The sequence below is a fragment of the Doryrhamphus excisus genome, linkage group LG8 (assembly GCF_037039965.1).
Source record: "Doryrhamphus excisus strain RoL-2023G ecotype Guam linkage group LG8, RoL_Dexc_Guam_v1.1, whole genome shotgun sequence".
NCBI classification, from domain to species: Eukaryota; Metazoa; Chordata; class Actinopteri; order Syngnathiformes; family Syngnathidae; genus Doryrhamphus; species Doryrhamphus excisus.
In genome coordinates, this window is record NC_136364.1 from 20722945 (window position 1) to 20747722 (window position 24778).

At 40.3% G+C, this 24778-nt stretch overlaps 1 protein-coding gene across 1 annotated transcript in view; it reads left to right on the forward strand.

Annotated features, from left to right (window-relative positions):
- Window positions 1-24355, forward strand: part of pid1 (phosphotyrosine interaction domain containing 1) — a 30648-nt gene extending 6293 nt beyond the window's left edge. The window contains exons 2-3 of the mRNA XM_058080291.2: window positions 8318-8464; window positions 22342-24355. Of these exons, the coding sequence (XP_057936274.2) occupies window positions 8318-8464; window positions 22342-22845 (651 nt within the window). The 3' untranslated portion in view covers window positions 22846-24355. The remainder of the gene's footprint in view (window positions 1-8317; window positions 8465-22341) is intronic.
- The last annotated feature ends 423 nt before the right edge of the window (window positions 24356-24778 follow it).

Here is a 24778-nt window from a genome sequence, read left to right on the forward strand (position 1 = left end):
CGAAATCCGTTATATGCGTATACCGGAAAATATCAGTTTTACGCATATATCAGATTTATATCTGGTATATGCGTAAATCGGATTTTATCCGTTATAAAAAGGCACTTCCTTGACTATGTTTCCAATGTACCTGGACGCGCAGGCAACGCTGCAAACGTCGGCTTGTCACGATTCGGCGAATCGGAGCGCCACGATGCGGCCATCCGATATATGCGAGGGGAATTTAATGGAAATGCATTGGAACGGGACTGGAGATTTTGTCCGAAATAGGCGAAATCCGTGATAAAAAATCCGATATATGCAATGAATTTTTATTGGAAATGCATTAAAGAAAAATTGGTTCTTTTTTATCTGTCCGTTGTGAGCGAATTTCCGATATATCCGAGTCCGATATATCCGAGGTTTACTGTATAATGGGATTCACAGGGGCGGAATATTCCTTTCCCCAATCCGATTGAGGTATCTTGTATCCGCTCAATCGGAAAGTTGTCAGACTGCGTTTTTCTTCGTGGTGTTTTTCTTCTTCTGTTGTTTATTGGCGGTAGGCGAGCAGCTTTTGTGTGCATTAGCGCCATCTGTGGAACAGAATCTAAACCCTTCTATACGCCATTCACAAGTCCAGTTTTATTAAAAAAGAAAATACATATCTATATAAAACATGTGCCCAGGTTAATTATAAAATATTAGCAAGATTTGAACTTTATCTTTTCCTGTTCCCGGGTGCGTTCTTTCAGCGAATGCTGAGATATGACGTAACACGCAGCTCGAGACGTTCTTCGATTTAAAAAAATGGAGGCGAGCAATCGGCACTGGACTGCTAAGCAAAGTTTGTTTTTGATTCAAACTAAATTTCAAGACTGGACAAACGAAAAACTGGGAATACGGAGTTATTCCAAGAAGTGAAAGAAAAACTCCAGGAAGTCGGTATCACGTGATGTTGGTGTTTACGCTTTACTGGGCATGCCCCATTGACTATTCTGGTCGATTATAGCGGCACATGTAGACACGCCATTGGAATATTCGTTTCCATGTATACCATTGCTTTCGGAAAGGTCATTCGGAAAGAGAAAAACTCAAACGTGGCTAATGAGTTGTTAATTTAATACACTTGTGTTTTGTATTTTTCTATCTTAGGATAGGGTACTTTGAATTTACCCATAATTGATGTACCCTGACTACATAAAGACCCTCCAATGATGCCAGTAGGGACTCGGGACGCAGTGGATCTCCCACAGTCTGCTCTCGGTTTCCAAACGTTTCCTCTTGTAAACTGTCCTCGGAACAGAGGTTGGCCGAGTGACAGATCGGAGAGTGACACCGCATCCCACACCGCTTAGCCATTGTCTCATTAATGTCATGTTACTGACACCTAGAGACCGGTGTGGAATACCACTTTTATACTGCCGCTATTTGTGGTTAAGGAGAGACTAACGATGCACTTCAATCAAACAGGGAGTGGTTAGCGCGTCGACATCACAGCTAGGAAACTCGAGTTCAATTCCACCCTCGGCAATCTCTGTGTGGAGTTTGCATGTTCTCCCCGTGCATGCATAGGTTTTCTCCGGGTACTCCGGATTCTTCCCACATTCCAAAAACATGCTAGGTTAATTAGCGACTCCAAATTGTCCATAGGATGTGAGTGTGAATGGTTGTTTGTCTATATGTGCCCTGTGATTGGCTGGCCACCAGTCCAGGGTGTACCCCGCCTCTCGCTCGAAGACAGCTGGGATAGGCTCCAGCACCCCCACAACCCTTGTGAGGATAAGCAGTAAAAAATGACAAATAATTTTGATTAGTCGACTAATCTGATTGGACTGAACTTTTTTTTACTATTATTATTATTATTATTATTATTATTATTGTTATTATTATTATTATTATTATTATCATTATTATTATTATTATTATTATTATTATTATTATTATTACTATTACTATTACTATTACTATTATTATTATTATTATTATTATTATTATGTAGTTTTATTCAACCAGTCCAGTGTGTACCACGCCTCTCGCCCGAAGACAGCTGGGATAGGCTCCAGCACCCCCTGCGACCCTTGTAAGGATAAGCGGTAGAAAATGACAAATGACTGATAATTTCGATTAGTCGACTAATCTGATTGGACTGGACTTTTTTTTTTTTACCATTATTATTTTTATTATTATTATGTCGTTTTATTCCACCAGTCCAGGATGTTGCCCAAAGACAGCTGGGATAGGCTCCAGCACCCCAGCAACCCTCGTGAGGATAAGCGGTCGAAAATGAACAAATAAATGTAGTTTTATTCATGATCTATAACTGCGCTACACATTTGAATTGAACTCTCTGTATTTATTAATGCATGTGTTTAATTTTATTTTCTCAATTTTCTTTTCTTATCGCTCCTTTTTGGTATTTTTATTTTGTGTTTAAGTGATGAACTTTATTGTGACATTTTTAGCTCTCATAGGTAACTGAATGTACAACATACAACTTTTCGCACCAGCATGTAGTGTTTAAAGTAACTAAAAATGACCCTATTTATTTTATTTTATTTATTTTATTATTTTTAATATATATATATTTTGGAATAATTGTTTTCAAGATCATAAACATGTAAACAAACCTGTATCCATTCTAACAGCTGAAAGGAGTGTGTGTGGTACTATCCTGTTATGTTCATCCCTGCCATGAGATGAACCCAAGGACCTTTTCCTGTTCCGCTCCCGAAGGGGAACAGAAGTTAAAGCGACCATCTGTTACTTGGTAAAATCATCACTGCAGGAGGCTGAACAAGACACTCTCCGTAGCCTACATATCTATCTCCTTTCTTGGAGGACATTGTCAACGTTACGGACACCTTTTCACACAATACTTACCTCCATGACCCAATAATTTCACTAATGAGTCAGGTTAATTAGTCAGGAAAATTGTCTCTCAGCTTTGCGGACCTGCATGTGCAGAGTTTGACCCTTGGATATGGTTCTCCATCGCTGCTTTCCAGGTCCTTGCCTGTCTCCTAGCAATGCGGATCGTTAAGCCTATGATTGGTCAGCTTGTAATATTCATTCATTCATTTTCTACCGCTTTTCCTCACGAGGGTCGCGGGGGGTGCTGGAGCCTATCCCAGCTCTCTCTGGGCGAGAGGCGGGGTACACCCTGGACTGGTGGCCAGCCAATCACAGGGCACATATAGACAAACAACCATTCACACTCACATTCATACCTATGGACAATTTGGAGTCGCTAATTAACCTAGCATGTTTTTGGAATGTGGGAGGAAACCGGACTACCTGGAGAAAACCCACGCACAAACCCCGAGGGTGGAATTGAACCCTGGTCTCCTAGCTGTGAGGTCTGCGCATATATAGACAAACAACCATTCACACTCACATTCATACCTATGGACAATTTGGAGTCGCCAATTAACCTAGCATGTTTTTGGAATGTGGGAGGAAACCGGAGTACCCGGAGTAAACCCACACACAAACCCAGAGGGTGGAATTGAACCCTGGTCTCCTAGCTGTGAGGTCTGCGCATGCATATATAGACAAACAACCATTCACACTCACATTCATACCTATGGACAATTTGGAGTCGCTAATTAACCTAGCATGTTTTTGGAATGTGGGAGGAAACCGGACTACCTGGAGAAAACCCACGCACAAACCCAGAGGGTGGAATTGAACCCTGGTCTCCTAGCTGTGAGGTCTGCGCATATATAGACAAACAACCATTCACACTCACATTCATACCTATGGACAATTTGGAGTCGCCAATTAACCTAGCATGTTTTTGGAATGTGGGAGGAAACCGGAGTACCCGGAGTAAACCCACACACAAACCCAGAGGGTGGAATTGAACCCTGGTCTCCTAGCTGTGAGGTCTGCGCATGCATATATATACAAACAACCATTCACACTCACATTCATACCTATGGACAATTTGGAGTCCCCAATTAACCTAGCATGTTTTTAAAAATGTGGGAGGAAATCGGAGTACCCGGAGAAAACCCACGCACAAACCCCCGAGGGTGGAATTGAACCCTGGTCTCCTAGCTGTGAGGTCTGCGCACTAACCACTCCACCGCCGTGCCGCCCACGCTTGTAATATATTCTTTCCTATTTGTATACAACTCATTCACCTCCGTGAAATGCCTTCTCCTCCGATTTCAGATCAACATTTGCAATAAAAGCCAATGCTGTAACCCATCGATTAGTTCCAGCTTTAATCACACTCTTCTTCTCTCTTTAATTACCATTGTTCCCTCACTATGAAGGAAGCTAAAGAGCTAAATAGTCTACGACCGCTAACAGCGTTTACGTGACTTTATTACGCATTATTAATAAAATATGAATAACTGTAATTGTATGATAGGCGACATTGTGAGATGCAGTTTTTCACTTCTTTTGGATTTTATGGCACAATTTCATGTAAATTGTGTGGATTTGTAATGGATGGATGGTTTTGTATATTATTATTAGTTTCTCTGCACAATTTTAGTATTAGGTCAATAACTGGCAATTGACAATGCATACATATATGCGTTGAAGTGCTGCGTAATTTGTGTTTTCTGCACTGCATGTCTCCAGAATAGTACATTTTACAGTCTTAGGGCAACCACCAGACTCCGCTTGAAGAGTTGTGAAATCGTTTTAAGATCCCGCCAGTACATTTTTAGGATTTTCTAAAAAAATGATGTGAAAGCTAGTTTAGGGTCAATTTGTGTGTCTGTAAGTATGTGGAAATCACGTTATTATTATAAAGAGATACTTCCATCAGTTTGGATTAGACACCTGAAAATAATTCGGATTGCACAAAGTAGTTGTTGAAATGCAAATCTGAAAACAGAGCCTTTGTGTTTTCTAATCCTGGCCGAGGTGCCTGAGGTTTCCATGTGACGCCAGCCATTGTTTATTGTACAGTGTAGACAAGAACCCCGGTCTCATAACCAAACCCGACACTGATTTGATGATGGAGTCTGTCACTGAGTCCAAGTCTCGCTCAAAATAGACTCACCAACTGCCACCACCTGATGTAAAGACTTTGGGAATTTTGTGTAAAAAAAATATTGTGAATAAAATCCAAAGTGGCCCTCCACTCAGGCCTTTTGCTCCTGGTGGGGGGGTGGCCAGTCTCCCCTTCCTTCGGTCCGTGCCCGGCCCGGCCCGGCCCCGGCCGCAGGAATGTGAGCCGCTGTCAGGAAGCCGTAAAGTGCTGACGCGGAGGTCAGCAAGCGTTTACACACATGTGGCTTTACTTTGACAACTGTCTAATGTTTTTTTTTTTCTTTCTTTTTCTCATTTTTCTCCATCTGCTCCTTGTACTTCTTTTTTCACGTCTTGGTCTTGGACCCCTCTATTCTGACACGCAAACCTCCCTTTTGTTATTCTTTTCGCCATGCTGCAGCGGCCCCAGCAGTGGTACTTGACTTGTTGTTGAGGGGAATTTTGCCTGTCATCCACAATCCTAATGTGAAGCATGAACACATTTCTGTGTGTTATAAAGATATAAAAACAGATAAAAATAGACAGCTCATTACTCCACATAATGGGACACACATATGCTGCTATTGAAATACCTCCACAAAGGTTTAATTGATTTATATACATGCTGTAACAATTTAGTAACAGGTGTATTAATCATATCATGTGATACTTATAGTATTATGCTGTATTTTGGTCCTTTTAAGCATTACCGGAACTTCCATGGTGTGTTTATTTAACAAACAAACGTCTATACCTAGCATTACAAACTCAAAAATAAAACACATACAGTAAAGTCTCGTCATATCGATATTTTCGGGAGTCGGAAAAAATACCGATATAACCGGACTATCCATATATCCGATCCTGCGCTGAACTGCATTAAAAGTGGGCGGATCTTTGATATGGCATGTAATTTTCTCCTTGAGTTCATGGATTGCGTATCTAGCATGCTTTTGTACTACAATACATTTTGTACTACAGTAAATAAAAATAAACTTACGCTGTAGTGATTACCGGTTACCGGGACATAATTCACCCCGGAACTATCGATAGGGAAGGTGTTGCCACCCGGAGGGGTAGGCGTGAGGGATGGGTGTTTTCCGCTGTGTGTGCTGCACTCTGGTGGTGGAAGTGTGAAAAATAAAGTTGACTGGAAGCAGCCGTTCGCCGTGTTCTTTTTTGGTATTGAAATCCTTAAGCAAAGATTGATTTAAGCTGCTTTTGTATCGATATAAGCAGACCAAATTGGCTGGCGGGAGATGAAAAGGGCATCCTAGTAACCGAATTATCATAATAACCGTGTACCGTACTAACGGAGCTAATTATATCATAAAAGACTAGAAATTTGCCGGGAAATGAAAATAGTATCGTAATAAGTAGTAATTCGTTTTAACCGATATCGATATAACGAGACTTTACTGTATGTAGCCTTACCTTTTTTCGTAGCAACCTGAGGTATTAAGAATGTGGCACTGACGGTATAAATACGACAGTAATGTAGTTGGAATGGCTTAACAATATTCATTCATTCATTTTCTACTGCTTTTCCTACTGCTGGAGCCTATCCCAGCTGTCTTCCGGCGAGAGGCGGGGTACACCCTGCACTGATCGCCAGCCAATCACAGGGCACATATAGACAAACAACCATTCACACTCACATTCATACCTATGGACAATTTGGAGTCGCTAATTAACCTAGCATGTTTTTGGAATGTGGGAGGAAACCGGAGTACCCGAAGAAAACCCACGCATGCACGGGGAGAACATGCAAACTCCACACACAGAGATGGCCGAGGGTGGAATTGAACCCTGGTCTCCTAGCTGTGAAGTCTGCGCGCTAACCGGCTTAACAATGTTAATAATAATAATAATAATAAGAGTGTCTGACCACTGCCTACACGTAGGTTTAGGTGAGAAATACAGAAAGCTTTCATTTGTTAAAGCAAATGTTACATATTTTCTGCCCAATTTAAGCATTTTCAAGCATAAAAATTGCTATCTGAAGTAAAATAAACATATAAGGCATTCAAAAGATGCATTCAAAGACATTAATTAAATTTTGTGTTCTACACTTGTCAGGTGTTGCTGGATTTTTTGCAGGTTTTAATGATCTCAAAAACAGGCGCCATAACCCCCTAATAAAAATCCACAAGAAAAATCCATGAGAAAAGGTGGATATAGGGGTGTTATCTCATGTCTCGAGGGCTCTAACAGAGTTAAAAAAATGTCTGCACAAGGTTGTAAACACGTGTTTTTAATGCTCAAACTATGAAAATATTTAATTCAAAAATAAGGAATTTTATTCTGTGGAAATGTGTTCATCGCGATCACGTCTGGAAACAATTAACCACAATAAACGAGTAATTACTGTACATCTATACTGAGCTTGGGAGATAGCGCAGATGGATTTCCCGCGTGTTATAAGTCACACGCGTGTGTGTCCTCGCTTGAGCATAAAGAAAGCAGCCCACACAGGCCATACATCACTGAATGTGTTATGTTGTTAACTACAGTTTAAATAAAAACACGTTTTGCAGACTTAAAAGGTCACTAGCCAAAAAAAGCTGTTTTTCTTATCCACAAACAAAAACCGAAGATGGCGTTTGGAATGTTTTCTTAAGTGTTTTTTTTTTTAAGGGCAAAAAACCCAGGCGAAAATGTGGAGAAGAATATGTTTTTGACAAAAGTATGTGTGCATGTGGGCTTGATCTTAATTTTCAGCATTATTTTGTGAGACTTCAACCATAAACATGCAAATCCTTTATTCGTATTTACCCTTTTTTGCATTGCAAAGGTTGAAAAACCAAAACTATTAGTGAATAATCCATTCATTATAATGACAAGATCCCAGCAAATGCAGATGTTGATCAGGCAGACTTGACCAAAATTCTACCAGGATCACAAGGGGCCTTCGTGGGCCATTTGCTTTCCCCCAGGAAACACTGTCCGCAGTTAGAAAATACCCCTTGCTTGTTGTGTTTTGCCCTCAATTCAGCTTTCCCTTCATCTGTTCTTTCATGTTTTACTTTCTGCTGTAGAAATCCTCCCTTCGGTATTCCTGCCCAGTTCTCACTTTGGTTCTGTGTCAATGGAACTCTGACACATTATTTTCCAGGAGGCAGTCTGACCTTCCATTGTTTGGGATTTTTAATAAAAACTCCTCAAATGTAATGAAAATTAATGGATGGAACATATTGTTGGTGTGGACTATCCGTACATCAAATGTGTTCGTCTTCGTTATCAAAACGCTAGCACTTGCAACGTTCTTTTCCCCGGCGACTAGTTGCGCTCTGACAACTGAAAAAGTGCGATGAAAGCTTTAATCCGTATTGTCTTTTGTTTTCAGCACTTTCAGAGCATGCTGAAGACCAAGCTGAATGTGCTGACGCTAAGGAAGGAGCCGTTGCCCACGGTGATCTTCCATGAGCCAGAGGCCATTGAACTTTGCTCCACCACACCGCATACAAAGAACAGGACCCATGCTGGATACAAGGTAAAATCACATGCGCGCTTATAATCCCAAAATCCAGTCTTTTCTCTTAGTGCTAATTTTGTAATAGTATTACACCCATAATCCAATTGTTTTCCTTATGGATACACAAGTTCTATTCATTTCCACTATGCACTTTCACAATCTCTCTGTGGCTACTTCAGGGTCTCATGTTAAAGATACTTTCAAATGTTGAAACATTTAATTTTGAGTGCCGAGCAGTGCCAACACAGTTACAAACAAGTGACACTAATGTAGATGTGCAAGTGCAAACTTCCTGAATGTCAAATGTGGACATGAAGTGAAAGTCCTTTACCGACACACACACACACAAACGCAGGCTCAAAATCTTTCAATTTTTGAAATGAGAACTGTATTTCACGCTACTTTGTTCCCCTTACCAATCTGTCTTCCTCGTGAGAAAATTCACATGATTATTTTGTGATAACTTTCTTGAACCAGTCATGATGTGCTATATATATCACTATATGGACACTTACTATGGTACACATAATGTAATTGTATGGTCATATCACCTCCTACTTCGGTATGGGACAAAGAATAACAAAATTCAAAAATAAAATAAAAAAAAAACCTTAAACTGTATTATGGAAAGCAGGAAGTGAACAAATGCAACGGTTACTGATTGTAAAAGTACAAGATGGAGGGGTAGGATTTAATAAGCTTTGCTTCTTCCTACTCCTTTTGGAGTATGTACGTACTTTGGTACGTGACAAAAATAAAATAAAATTAAATTAAAATAAAAAAAAACTTAAACTATATTAGGAAAACAGGAAGTGAACAAATGTAACAGTTACTGATTGCAAAAGTACCAGATGGAGGGGTAGGATTTAATAAGCTTTGCTTCTTCCTACTCCTTTTGGAGTACGTACGTACTTCGGTACGTGACAAAAATAAAATAAAATTAAATTAAATTAAAAAAACTCTTAAACTATATTAGGAAAGCAGGAAGTGAACAAATGTAACATGTATACAATGTATATATTACTATATTGACACTTACTATGGTACCCATTATGTTCTTGTATGGTCATATCACCTCGTACTTTGGTATGTGACAAAAAATGTAAAAATGTAAAATTTAAAATTTAAAATTTAAAATTTAAAATTTAAAATTTAAAATTTAAAATTTAAAATTTAAAATTTAAAATTTAAAATTTAAAATTTAAAATTTAAAATTTAAAATTTAAAATTTAACTATATTGGGAAAGCAGGAAGTGAACAAATGTAAGAGTTACTGATTGTAAAAGTACAAGATGGAGTGGTAGGATTTAATAAGCTTTGCTTCTTCCTACTCCTTTTGGACATGTGGAACTGTGAACTGATTATGGGATGTACTCAATTGTAATCTGATGCATGTTCAAATGAAATAAAACCATTACCATTACCATTTCCTCAAAATAATGTGTATCAATGGCTCAGGATGTTGAGTCGTTATTTTAAACATGACAGTGACCCCTGACCCCTTGGCACATTACATGAATGGGTGAGGCACTGTTAGTGCTCAAAGTCAGTGTTTTTCAGTGAGGTAATTCTGTCCTACTATGAAATGTGTCATACTAACCCAGTTGTTTTTGATTACGTTTATGTCCTTATGCATTGACAACTTTTATGACCCGACAATGCAACTGGCTGTCAGTTGTATTCCACATTTGGCCGTCATTGCCACGATAGAAGAAAAATATTGATATGTCGCCTAGGTGAAAGGCGAACATAGCTGGCCTCGGTAGTCCTCTCTTCCTGGTGTGAATCCCAACATCCACTTGCAGCCTCTGAGCTCAGCGCTCTTTTCCAGCGTTGTAGAGGATGCCAAGCCATGTTGCCGTGGATACCACTACCGCTATTTAGCAGCGCCACCAGGCCACACAAAAGTAATCTCTCCCATCTGCGTGCAAACCTCAGAGTCTTCAAAGTAGTCTGCCTCGTCGCCTTCATCTGTTGGCAGGTGTAACTTCCTGTCTGAGTCACTACCTGCTCGGCTGCATGTCTCTTTGCCCATCTGCCTCCACCTCCGGACATTTTTTGGGAGAAATCGAGGACACTTGAGAACCAACGGCGGCTTTGCTCTCCCCGCCGTCCACCCCGTCTGACCTTTTTAAAGTAACAGTACGCAACGACAACCGTTTATTTTCTTCACAGACTATTTTATATTCTCTCTTGTGCTTCCTTCATGTCCTGCACCTCCGCTCAGTTCCCGTCAAGACCTCAGTCCCAGTTTGCAAACAGAAAGGAAGGCTGGTTGAGTGCCGCTGTCACGCTGCCAAAGCTAACAGCTAGCATGGATGAAAGGCCACCTCTCATTTACTTCCCTGCTTGGCTTGCCGCTGTTAAAGCAATCCACTTCACATCCATTGAGAAGCTGCACTCGTTTTGCACTTTGCAACTACGCCAGCTCTGCAGTCAGAGACAATCTCGCCCTGTTTGAACTGTTCAACGACTTCTGCATCATACTTACATCTTATATATATATATATATAGTATATATATATATATATATTTGTTGTGGGGAGGCACCCACATTACGTTGAAGTCGTTGTATTGAAGTGATGATTCTCAACGGATTGTCCTATTAACATTTGCTGCTCTTTATGTCTAAACTAAGAACAGCTGAAAAATTGCAAGGTTTACATTTTGCACTGTTGGATCTTGATGTTATAAGGAGAGCTTCCAAATGCAAAAAGAAGAAATGAGAGTGAGACAAAAAAAAAGTTCGCAATTACTTCGAACAACCATTACATTTTCAGTTTTCAAAAAATGACTCAGACTGCACGGCGGTCTAGTGGTTAGCGCGCAGACCTCACAGCTAGGAGACCAGGCTTCAATCTCGCCCTCTGCCATCTCTATGTGGAGTTTGCACGTTCTCCTCGTGCATGTGTGGGTTTTCTCCGGGTACTCCGGTTTCCTCCCACATTCCAAAAACATGCTAGGTTAATGCTAGAGCGACTCCAAATTGTCCATAGGTATGAACATGAGTGTGAATGGTTGTTTGTCTATATGTGCCCTGTGATTGGCTGGCCACCAGTCCAGGGTGTGCCCCACCTCTCGCCCGAGGATGGTAACATGGTCCGAAAGAGAAGAGGTCCTTTTGTCAGGCCGGCATTGCGAATTGCAATGTTGTCCTGTTGAAAACCCTAGTCATTACCACAAAGATGAAGGCCTTCAGCCCCTGCAACATCTCCACATAGCCATCTGCCGTTTGACACCCCAGCACAAACCTGCAGTTTTGTGACAAAACTGTGGTGAGATCAGCTATGTTGTTTAGTCTAGAGACTGAGAAAAAGACAGGAAGCAGAACTGGAGGTAGCGGAGATGAGGATGCTGAGGTTGTCGTTGGGAGTGACCAGGATGGATAGGATCAGGAAGGAGTAGTACATCAGAGGGACATTATCCCGTGTCTTAATGGACAGCAAATGGGATCCTCCAGCTGAGGGCTGGTGACATTTTTAGGGCCTAACGCTTGACTTTTTTTCTTTTCTGTGGCATCCAGAGGTTATGATAGTACGAACAAAAATGACACTAAATCAGGGGTCTCAAACTCAATTTACCTGGGGGCCACTGGAGCTAGGTTCTGGGTGAAGCCGGGCCGCATCAGGTTTTCAAAAAAACCCCAAAACGCATTTATTAAAAACTGGAAAAAAAATGCTTCAATGCTTTTGCTTCTGCTATACCCTACACTTTTTCAGTACTTTGGTTCCGGTTTTCCACACCAAAATATCTGATAAAACATTCCACTGTTCTCAAATATCTTCATTTTTATTTTTCTATACACAAAATAAGATAAAAAAAATAAATGAACAAATTAAGAATAAAGACAATAAATCAATCAATCAGTAATAAATAAGTATAATAATAATAAAACAGCAAATAAAAAAAAACGTAAGAAACCACATACAGTTGGTAGAGAAATTATTTTTTTCAGATTCAAATGTACAGTATTAACAGTTATTTAACCTTTAACATGAACATTAATGAAACTTCATAATTTTTACCCAATTAGCAAGTTAGCATCATACTCAGTTCCATCTGGGAGCAGCGTCATAACTTTAACAACATGTTTGATGAGATGCTTTATCTTGACGTGTAATTTTCCGTTTTATTCCAAATCATTTCCTGCATTTATTTGTACCCTAGCGTCATAAGCCTTTAGCTTCATTGCTAATCCAAAGCAAAACAGGGCGGGGTAACAGGGTAGGGTAACAGTATGGGGCGGGGCAAAATCATGTTAATTGTGTCCGGTGTGCACACAGCTTTAAGCTGTCATTTCAACATTGAACTCAAGGTGGGGGCCTCAAACTAGCGTCTCGAGCAGGGGCCGCAAGTTTGAGACCCATGCACTAAATGAACATTTTTGCATTTTTCATTTTTTTAAATGAATGAATCACTGTCTCTGTCTTTTTTTTAACACATCTCCAAATCAACAAAATTTATGTCAGTCAATAAAAGCAGAATAGACGTGATTACATTGAGGTGTAGGTTATATAATGATAGCTCTGTGGTATCACAACATTGCAAAATACATCAAGCTGGATTTATTATACCACCATGTTTATGGTTCGGCCTTTTTCTGTCAACCAAAGTGCCAGTCACTTATAACTGTAAGATGTTAGTTTTACTTGTCGCGTCTGTATCTGGTAGCTGTCAAAATTTGTAGGTGAGACCGCAACGAAATATTTTGGCGCATGCCATCAGTGCAATATATATAGAGATTGTGCTATAGCTGGCTGCACTTTAGATATGAAAGATTCTTTTATATACGCGGCGCTACGACTAATTTGACTTCAACTGAAACACTCAGACTCTGTTTCGCTCTTGACACACATACACGACACCTTCTCACCGTGCAATACAAACATACAGCACACACACACACACACACACACACACACACACAGCACTTAAAAAAAAAAAAATCATCCATCTTGCATGTCTTGGCAAGTGGAGCCAGCTGTGCTGTGCTGATTCAATAAGTTTAGAGGAATGTTAACAACCTCCTCAGGAATGCCGCATTCCCAAGCTGCGGATTCCCAGTCATGTAGGGGGGGGTGCAGACACAGGGGCCTTCTGAGGGAGAATGCCAATATACCGTCCATCTCTGACAGTGCAACATTTGTGTTTGACCTTCTCATATTCGGATGTAGTGCCAACTTACTGGCAAGATCGCTAATTAGCACGTTAGCTTAGGATGATTTAACAGCATGTAAATGTCACTTTGGTCTTATTAGTGTCCCAATGACACCCGAATGTACATTATATATATTTTTACCTGTTCTTTAATGTAATTACGTTAAAAAGCCATAGCATTTCAGTATGTGGAATCAAACTATGGGATGGATGGAGTAAGACCCTCAAACAATGCACAACAATGAGCCAATTCAAGAAACAATACAAGCAGTTGATGTTTGCTAAATACAAGGATGAAGAGTCTTGAACCAGTCATGATGTGCTATATATATCACTATATTGACACTTACTATGGTACCCATTATGGCATTGGATGCTCATATCACCTCCTACTTTGGTACGTGACAAAAAAAATTAATTTTTAATTTTTAATTTTTAATTTTTAATTTTTAATTTTTAATTTTTAATTTTTAATTTTTAATTTTTAATTTTTAATTTTTAATTTTTAATTTTTAATTTTTAATTTTTAATTTTTAATTTTTAATTTTTAATTTTTAATTTTTAATTTAACTATATTAGGAAAGCAGGAGTGAACAAATGTAACAGTTACTGATAGTAAAAGTACCAGATGGAGGGGTAGGATTTAATAAGCTTTGCTTCTTCCTACTCCTTTTGGAGTATGTACGTATTTCAGTACGTGACAAAAATTAAAAAAAAACAAAAAACTTAAACTATATTAGGAAAGCAGGAAGTGAACAAATGTAACAGTTACTGATTGTAAAAGTACCAGATGGAGGGGTAGGATTTAATAAGCTTTGCTTCTTCCTACTCCTTTTGGAGTACGTACGTACTTCGGAACGTGACAAAAATAAAATAAAATAAAAAATAATAAAAAAAAACTTAAACTATATTAGGAAAGCAGGAAGTGAACAAATGTAACAGTTACTGATTGTAAAAATAGCTTTGCTTCTTCCTACTCCTTTTGGACATGTGGAACTGTGAACTGATTATGGGATGCACTCAATTGTAATCTGATGCATGTTCAAATGAAATAAAACCATTACCATTACCATAATTACATGGCACCAGACTGTAAGCATTTCACATATTTACACTTACTAAATAAGCAGTACTGTTTCATATTTATTGAATATTTATTTTATTGAGTACCATAATTACTGAGGAACATACTACACTTAGAGTACTGAGGAACTAATGCTAAGTGGTTCAGGTTAGGGTTAGGTAGGTTCCTCATTAACTACTGTAATTTCGTGTACCTTATTGTGAAGTGTTAGCGGTATTTTTTGTTGGTTTCTTATCTGTGTGATACTACTGGCTGTAGAACAAACTGTCCCTCAGCGATAATAAAGTTTACCTCGACCTTGACGGAATGTTATGTTGCTGATGTGGAGGGTGACGGAGAAACGAACGTGTGAGCAACGCTGTTGGTGTTTTAAGGTTGGAAAGTAAGATTAAAAAGTTGTACCGAGTGTCTCTGTCGGGACGCTGTATTACTTAGAAGACGTTTTTTGCATGATGTCACCTTCAAGCACTTGCTTACCTAGTTTTGGTACTATTACAGTATAGTGTTTTAGTATGCTTCCCTACTTTTAATGAAACATGAAGTAACCCTTGTCTTACTATGTCAGGGGTGTTCTTTGTTGGATTAATTGGATTGGATTAATCATTACAGTGACACATTGGTATGATGCCATCCCCATCTGGTCTACATAAGGTGGAAACACCAACAAGATGAAGATTTAGTATTCCAAACACACTGTGGCTCGTCGAGGTTAAGGTATCAACCAGTTTGTGTATCTTAAGACCAAAACATATCAGATCAGATGCTATTGTGATACTTCAATTCTGAAATATCAACTTTCAGTGATATCTGTAAATATTTGTACCCTCGGGTCGTAGCGTTTTCCCAGACCTGATCCTTTGGTTTTCTTTCCAATAGAGGGTCGAGGTTTTCTTTCTAGCCGGTCACCAAAGCAAGTGATTTTAATGATCAACACCATCTTCAATTTGATGGAGCTCAAACTGGTTGGAGAGAAAAACCTGCAGCGCTTCAGCACCTCCGTTTACACATGTACTCTAAACCTACTCCAAACCCGCGTTCTCATCACAGTCCCCGTTCCTGCTATAAACAACCTGTCCTTTGCTATCTTCCCCAAACCTCTCCACAAGATCAAGTATCTCCTCGCACTTGCTTACCTAGTTTTGGTACTATTACAGTATAGTGTTTTAGTATGCTTCCCTACTTTTAATGAAACATGAAGTAACCATTGTCTTACTATGTCAGGGATGTTCTTTGTTGGATTAATTGGATTGGATTAATCATTACAGTGACACATTGGTATGATGCCATCCCCATCTGGTCTACATAAGGTGGAAACACCAACAAGATGAAGATTTAGTATTCCAAACACACTGTGGCTCGTCGAGGTTAAGGTATCAACCAGTTTGTGTATCTTAAGACCAAAACATATCAGATCAGATGATATTGTGATACTTCAATTCTGAAATATCAACTTTCAGTGATATCTGTAAATATTTGTACCCTCGGGTCGTAGCGTTTTCCCAGACCTGATCCTTTGGTTTTCTTTCCAATAGAGGGTCGAGGTTTTCTTTCTAGCCGGTCACCAAAGCAAGTGATTTTAATGATCAACACCATCTTCAATTTGATGGAGCTCAAACTGGTTGGAGAGAAAAACCTGCAGCGCTTCAGCACCTCCGTTTACACATGTACTCTAAACCTACTCCAAACCCGCGTTCTCATCACAGTCCCCGTTCCTGCTATAAACAACCTGTCCTTTGCTATCTTCCCCAAACCTCTCCACAAGATCAAGTATCTCCTCGCTCCTCGCTCTTCATTCTTCTTTGAAGCAGCTGTGCTCCAGCACTACACCTTCACCGCTCACATACCAGCACACAAACACCAAGATGCTGTGTGAGCGAGCGGGCCAAGTTGTTCCCGTCTGTCTTCTCACCAGCCAGCTCACAGGACTGCGGATGTTTGCTTTATCCCCCTCTGTGTATCCGTCGCTTTCTTGTATCACTTTTTGCCTTAACTATCAAAGTCACTTCCTGTCCTCTTACTGTTCTTTCCCCCTTCTACATCCATGTTGCTTATATGGACTTTATTTGTTATTATACAGTAAACATTGATTTCTACTCACATTAGCTATTGAATATTTTAGTATTCAGGTATTCTCCTGAAAATGTACTTGATTAGCGAACAGTAGTAGTAGCTTCAACAATGTCGTTTTGACCATTATACTGTATGTCAATAGTCATTCATTCATTTTCTACCGCTTTTCCTCATAGGGGTCGCGGGGGGTGCTGGAGCCTATTCCAGCTGTCTTTGGGCGAGAGTACACCCTGGACTGGTGGCCAGCCAATCACAGGGCACATATAGACAAACAACCATTCACACTCACATTCATACCTATGGACAATTTGGAGTCGCTAATTAACCTAGCATGTTTTTGGAATGTGGGAGGAAACTGGAGTACCCGGAGAAACTCCACACAGAGATGGCCGAGGGTGGGATTGAACACTGGTCTCCTAGCTCCTAGCTGCGCTAACCACTCGACCGCCGTGCCGCCCTGTCAATAGTCATTTATTCATTCCCAGTTGTCTTTGGGCGGGGAGGCGGGGTACACCCTGGACTGGTGGCCAGCCAATCACAGGGCACATATAGACAAACAACCATTCACACTCACATTCATACCTATGGACAATTTGGAGTCGCCAATTAACCTAGCATGTTTTTGGAATGTGGGAGGAAACCGGAGTACCCGGAGAAAACCCACGCATGCACGGGGAGAACACGCAAACTCCACACAGAGATGGCCGAGGGTGGGATTGAACCCTGGTCTCCTAGCTGTGAGCTCTGTGCGCTAACCACTCGTCCGCCGTGCTGCCAAGTCAATAGTCATGAGACAAAATTTTAACATGAATTGTAAGAAAAGTACATAAAAAAAAATAATGACTTGACAAAAAAACGTTTTATTTAACCATATCGTAAAACATTGCAGGTTGTTGAAATGTTTTTGATTTTGTAAGTTATTATTTCATGTTTAGATGGCTCTCATAATGTTAAAAAAATATTTAGAAGGTCGTAAACACGTTTTATATGCCATAACTACGAAAATAGTCAATTTATAAGGAAGGAATCCTTTTTCACTGAAATGCATTTTTCGCGGTTAACTGGTTCCAGACCGCTGCGATTGACTGGCGACCAGTCCAGGGTCAGCTGGGATAGGCTCCAGCATACCAACGTGATCCCAGTGAGGATAAGTGGCATAGAAAATGCGTGGATGGATGGTTCCAGACATTCATTCATTCATTCATTTTCTACCGCTTTTTCCTCACGAGGGTCGCGGGGGTGCTGGAGCCTATCCCAGCTGTCTTCGGGCGAGAGGCGGGGTACACCCTGGACTGGTGGCCAGCCAATCACAGGGCACATATAGACAAACAACCATTCACACTCACATTCATACCTATGGACAATTTGGAGTCGCCAATTAACCTAGCATGTTTTTGGAATGTGGGAGGAAACCGGAGTACCCGGAGAAAACCCACGCATGCACGGGGAGAACATGCAAACTCCACACAGAGATGGCCGAGAGTGGAATTGAACCTTGGGCTCCTAGCTGTGAGGTCTGCGCGCTAACCACTAGACCGCTGTGCCGTCGGTTCCAGACATGACCGCAAAAAAAAAAAATTGCAATACATCAAAATTTATGTAATTCAATTTGATGTAATTTAATAATGTACCTTTTACATAGCAATCTGCTGTTGTGCGGATACTTGTAACAACAAGTATGCGGATACTAACAACAACTCCTTACCTCACATTGCCTTCATTCTTGCTGTCTTCACATGGAATCTATATCTGACTGTTTTGAACTGCTAACAATTAGCTGAAAGAGGCCGTGCAAAACAGTAGAGACAACGTGAGCATAGATGAATGAGTGCGTGCATGACGTGTGCACGGAAGAAACCAATAAAATAGAGAATGGGGAAAGTTATGAGAAGAAGTGGAGACAACAGAGGAGAAACACATGGAAAGTTGAAAGGAAAGGGGGAGGACTCTGAGGCTCTCTGGGATGATTTAAGATGCCTGCCTGCCTGCCTTTCAAGCACTTGGAGGACCGCAGATGTGTGTTGGTCGGTGATGGATGCATTTAGGGTATCAATTTTATCCAGAAATTGTGATGAAAGCCGGAGTCCAGCCACTTTGTGGTTTGACTCACACAAAGTCACACTCCAACAGAATGGACTATTGTTTTTGACTCCGAATCTTTTTTTACAATGCATATGAATGAGTCAGATTTCAGGCCTTAATTACCGTATATCATAGAAAACATTAGATTTATGATTGCTATGGTCCGTGCATTTAGATTAGATTTTTCTCAGAGTGTGACCAATCCAGCTCCATCAGCTATACCGCCACTGTTTCCTGCTTGGTGCGTACCACAGATCAATGTTGTTAATTTTACTTGGCTAGAAAATCCAGAGATTGTGTCTTAGGCACTGGTCTATGAAAATTTCCATTGAGTCGGTCATGTCATTGGTGGTCCGCTATGATACTGGAGTTGAACAGCTTCACATTCATATTGAGTGAATTGTTTTGGTTTTCCAGAACCTATTCAGTGTGTTGCTTTTTCTGCTATTGACTTTACACCCTTTCGGATGGTATTACACCTCCAAAGTATGTGAATTTGTTGACGTCTTCCAGAATCTGGTCAATTTCATGTTGGTCAGTAGGATTTTTGTCCCACTGCCATTACTTCAAGCAGTTGGGATTTGTCCTGCATCTGTTGATGGGTGTGTGAGACTAATGCAGAGGTCATCCAGAGGTCCTCGAGTTGCTGCGTCAGACTCCACTATATTCAGGTCTTTTTTTACGAACTATACTAACCGTGAAATGGACACAAACCGAGGCAAACTTTTTTGCATGAATTTGTCATGTAAACTGAAAAATATGCTAACCGGGTCATACGGTCACCGACATTCCACTGTAATTGAAATTGGCTTCTGATAGACCGATCCTTTTCGAATTTGTTTTTTAATAGTTTTCACACCATTTTTTGGAATGGATTGAGTAAGACCCTCAAACAATGCACAAGAAACAATACAAGCAGTTGATGTTTGCTAAATACAAGGATGAAGAGTCTTGAACCAGTCATGATGTGCTATATATATTACTATATTGACACTTACTATGGTACCCATTATGTCATTGGATGCTCATATCACCTCATACTTTGGTATGGGACAAAAAATAAAAATAAAAAATTTAAATAAATTTAATTTAAAAATAAATAAAAATTAAAAAATAGAAAAAATTTAATTTAATTTTTTTTATTTTGTAATTTGTTCACTTCCTGCTTTCCTAATATAGTTACATTTTTTTGTTTTTTGTTTGAATTTAAAATTTAAAATTTAAAATTTAAAATTTAAAATTTAAAATTTAAAATTTAAAATTTAAAATTTAAAATTTAAAATTTAAAATTTAAAATTTAACAAAAAACAACAAAACCTTAAACTGTATTATGGAAAGCAGGAAGTGAACAAATGTAACAGTTACTGATTGTAAAAGTACCAGATGGAGGGGTAGGATTTAATAAGCTTTGCTTCTTCCTACTCCTATTGGACACGTGGAACTGTGAACTGATTATGGGATGCACTCGATTGTAATCTGATGCATGTTCAAATGACATAAAACCATTACCAGTACCATTTTTACCTAGCAAAAAGTGATGCCCAGCAAGGTTTTTTTTGGCTTCCACTGTGTGTATTTCACCAAGGAACGAGCTAAAATATTATGTTTCCATCCAGTCGCAGGGTGTGAAAACTGCCATGATCGGTTTTGGTACGTGCCCAGATTTGTGTTACATGCTTCCTTCGTTCACTGACTGGCAGAACCACACACCGAGTAACCGGGGAATTATTATTATTATTATTATTATTAATACATGCACTCTCATTCAGATCCCATTCAGTTTAAGTCATGGTGTAGAACAAGGGTGGGGGTTGCATTGGTAGTAGCAGACTAAACACCACCTGTGAAAAAGGGAAGTGTGTGATGAATAGAAGCGGACATGGGTGTCTGGTCTCTATCGTGTATAATACGCAGTGTCGGTCTGGATTTATTGTATAAATGTATTCATGTATAATTTCATTTTAATTGTGGGACTATGGTTTTGCCAGTATGTATACAATCATTCAGTCATATCATGTAATTCAGTGAAATTGTTATATATATAATTGTATATCACATCCTCAGCAGCTATGTGTCAAATGTAATAAAATGGAGAGAAAGAAAGAGAAGTATCCCCCAGTTCCACTATAAACATAGACGGGAGTGAAAACTATTTGAGTATTTGGCTCGTCAAAGACTCCTCCTCTGTGTATTTTTATAAAGCCATAAAGAGTAGTGTAGCGAAAAGGGCACAAGTGAGCTATTATTGCTGGGCTGTTCTCAGACTGGCTACGTTCCCATCAAGAACTGTGTGAAGAACTTCTTAACTTCTTATCCATCTTAATCTCCTCAGTCTGCCGCAATCCTGGTATGCTGTGTTGTTATTGTGTTGTTCTATAGAGCAGGGGTCTCAAACTCAATTTACCTGGGGGCCACTGGAGCTAGGGTCTGGGCAAGGCTGGGTCGCATCAGGTTTTCCAAAAAAAACAAAAAACGTATTTATTCGAAACTGAAAAATATACAAACTTTTTCAGTGCTTTGGTTCCGATTTTCTACAATAAAAGCTCTGATAAAACATTCCACTGTTCTCAAATATCTTAATTTTTTTTTCTGCACAAAATAAGATGAAAAATAAATAAACAAATCAAGAATAAAGAAAATCAATCATTAATAAATAAATATAATAATAATAATAATAAAACAGCAAATAATAAAAACTTAAGAAACCACATATAGTTGGTGGGTAGACAAATTATTTTTTCCAGATTAAAATGAACAAAGCATTATTAGAGCCCTGTAGACATGACAAAACACGACTATAGTCACATTTATACTCTTTTTATTTACAACATATTGCGCAACTGCAGGGTCTTGAGACACATGCTAACTCGCAAACTAGAGAGCTAGCGACCTCAACGGTAGCCTTCAAGTTATTTCCTTTAAACTTAAATATCCAAAAACGTACCACTTCCACACGGATAGGGAGGATAACTATTAACAGTTATTTAACCTTTAACATGAACATTAATCAAACGTAATAATTTTTTCTGGGTACATGATACCATACAGCATCCATATCAAACTTGCGCCGGCCGCACTAACATTAAACTTTCATATCAAGGCGGGGGCCTCAAACTAGTGTGGCCCGCAGGCCGCGTGTTTGAGACCCCTGGTCTAGAGACTGAGGAAAAGACAGGAAGCAGAGCTGGAGGTAGCAGAGAGGAGGATGTTGAGGTTGTCATTGGGAGTGACCAGGATGGATAGGATCAGGAAGGAGTAGTACATCAGAGGGACATTATCCCGTGTCTTAATGGACTGCAAATGGGATCTTCCAGCTTCCAACATTAAACTTTCATATCAAGGCGGGGGCCTCAAACTAGTGTCCTGCGGGCCACATTTGGCCCGCGGGCTGCATGTTTGAGACCTCTGAATTAGTTGGAATGTTGGCAGGGATGCCATGATAGATGTTTCACTTTTCTTTCCGATATTGTCGGTCTTAGTCAGTCTGGATTTGTCATTTCAGGTGACCTACCTGGGCAAGGTGACGATTTCCGGGACCAACTTCCTTTCCGGCTGCACAGAGTCCGCGGTGGTCGGTCTGGTGGAGCACCGCGGCCTTGCTCAGCAGCAGGGTACACGGCCATCATCAGGCGGCTCTTTGCTGGAGATACGACCCTTCCAGGTACGTCTCCACCACCTGGACGGGCAGGCGGAGGCCTCGGTAACCATGGACACCTACCAGGTGGCGCGGATCGCCTACTGCACGGCCGACCACAGCGTCCGACCCAACATATTCGCCTGGATCTACCGGGAGATCAACGACGACCTGTCCTTCCAGATGGACTGCCACGCCGTGGAGTGTGAGAACAAGCTGGAGGCTAAAAAGCTAGCGCACTCCATGATGGAGGCCTTTCGCAAGACTTTCCGCAGCATGCGCAGCGACGGGCGCATCCATAAGAGCGGCTCGTCAGACGAGTTTGCCGAGGATTTGTCCACCCCTGAGGATTCGACCCCAGACGATGGTTGAACTGACAATCATCACGACTCCTGATCCCCGTTCTTGCAAAAACATGGGGTGAAGGGAAGGACGGTCAGATTAGCTGCTCTCATTCTCCGCTGTTACTTTCTTAACGGACAATAGCAGACTCTCGGAATCTACTCACTCGCGTTATTCGTGATCAAATTCACTTTTCAAGTCCAGGAAAAAAAACAATAACGAAAAATCATCGATATTTACATTCCTGTTTTCCATATGGGTCATTCTTGTACTGAGCGGAGCTACTTGTTTGTAGTTCCTAGAGTTTTTCCCTCAAGGGAACAGCAAAACACAATCCCCAGTTCTTCGGACCCTGCGTCAAGAACGCCAGGAACCATCAGTGCTCGGCTTCTGACGATCCGTGGCCCCAATCCAGAGTTTAGGAGACTACGTTTATTCTATAAGCACGACTCGTGGTTACAAAGCCTTGGTCTTGGGTCTTTGGTAAATGCAAACACATCAGCTTTACGGTACCTTTGTCCAGATCCCCCCCAAAATTATCGCATCGGTACTCCGGTACGTGTAAGTCAGTGGAGAAACCTCGGTACCGAGTAGATGTCGTGCGGTCAGAAGGAGCAGCTCTATGACATTTCATATCTTATTTCTGTTTTCAGAACATACCAAAATCCAGGCTTATCGGTGCCTGTCGGATGATGTGCCTCAAATCCATCTCACGTTAGCTTGGTCCAGGTCCTATTTTAGTATCTACGGCCATGAATGTGTGTGTGTGTTGTATCTTTGTGTTTATAGATGTGGTTGCGTACGAAAAAAGCCAGACGAATCTTCGAGGTAAAGGACATGGTGTGATCGGTTTGAGCAAGGAAGGTTCAAACCCGTACGAGCTAACGACGGACATCTCCCGGGCCTCAACCAAAACGAATTTAGAGTCCTAAATGCTGTGAGTGCAAGACACCTTCTTCTCCGGTATGCCCAGTCTCCTACAAGTTACCGATCGGCTGATACTGAGAAGGCGTCAGAGGGCCTCTGATCCGAAAACATGGCGAGACGGTGCTGGTTGGTACGTACAAAACACACAACGCACAACACAAGCAGCCTATAAACCGGGATTCAAGCAAAAGTCTATCATTCTACATACTGTATGAACGTGCACATTGTATTGGACTTCCACTTAATAAGCTTATGTAAATATACAAATATATCACTTTTTGAATATTACAGCATAAATGTTGATAGATATTTTAAATTAAAAAAAAAAAGCTGACAAATTACATACGATAAAGAAACAGTGTTATGAAGCCTACTGTGAATCATAAGTGGAGAGTCTGATCGATGGGTTTATGTTTCTGTGTGAGTGTGTTGAATGGGATTGAACGTAGCTAGCTGCAAGAGACGTTCAAGAGCGAGAAAACTGTTGATTACTCTGTACTGTCTGTTTGAAAGCTCAGACTTGCTTTAAATGTTTGACAAATGTTACCTAAATGTTTTCTATACGGTGTCTGCAAAGATCAAGGAACCATTGCATTATAAAGCATTTTACAAAGACGTCCCGTGTCATGGTGTTCTCTTTTTTTTTTTATTTTCCAAACCACAGATACATATTTTTATTCTTATTTTTCTATGCTTAGTGGATTCCTTGTTGCGGTTTTTGTGTGGGAGGACAAAAACAAAGTAGTTCTGTTGAAGAAAAGGCAATGTTTTGACAGATTGCCAACAATAGTCCGACATAGACTCACTGACATGTTGCAGTACAACACATTTGTTTTAGTACAGGGGTCTCAAACACACGGGCCGAATGTGGCCCGCAGGACACTAGTTTGAGGCCCCCGCCTTGATATGAAAGTTCAATGTTAGTGCGGCCTGCGCAAGTTTGATATGGATGCTGTATGGTATCATGTACCCAGAAAAAATTATTAGTATCTACATGTGTCGGTTTGCAAACTATTAACGTGACCGTGGCATCCTT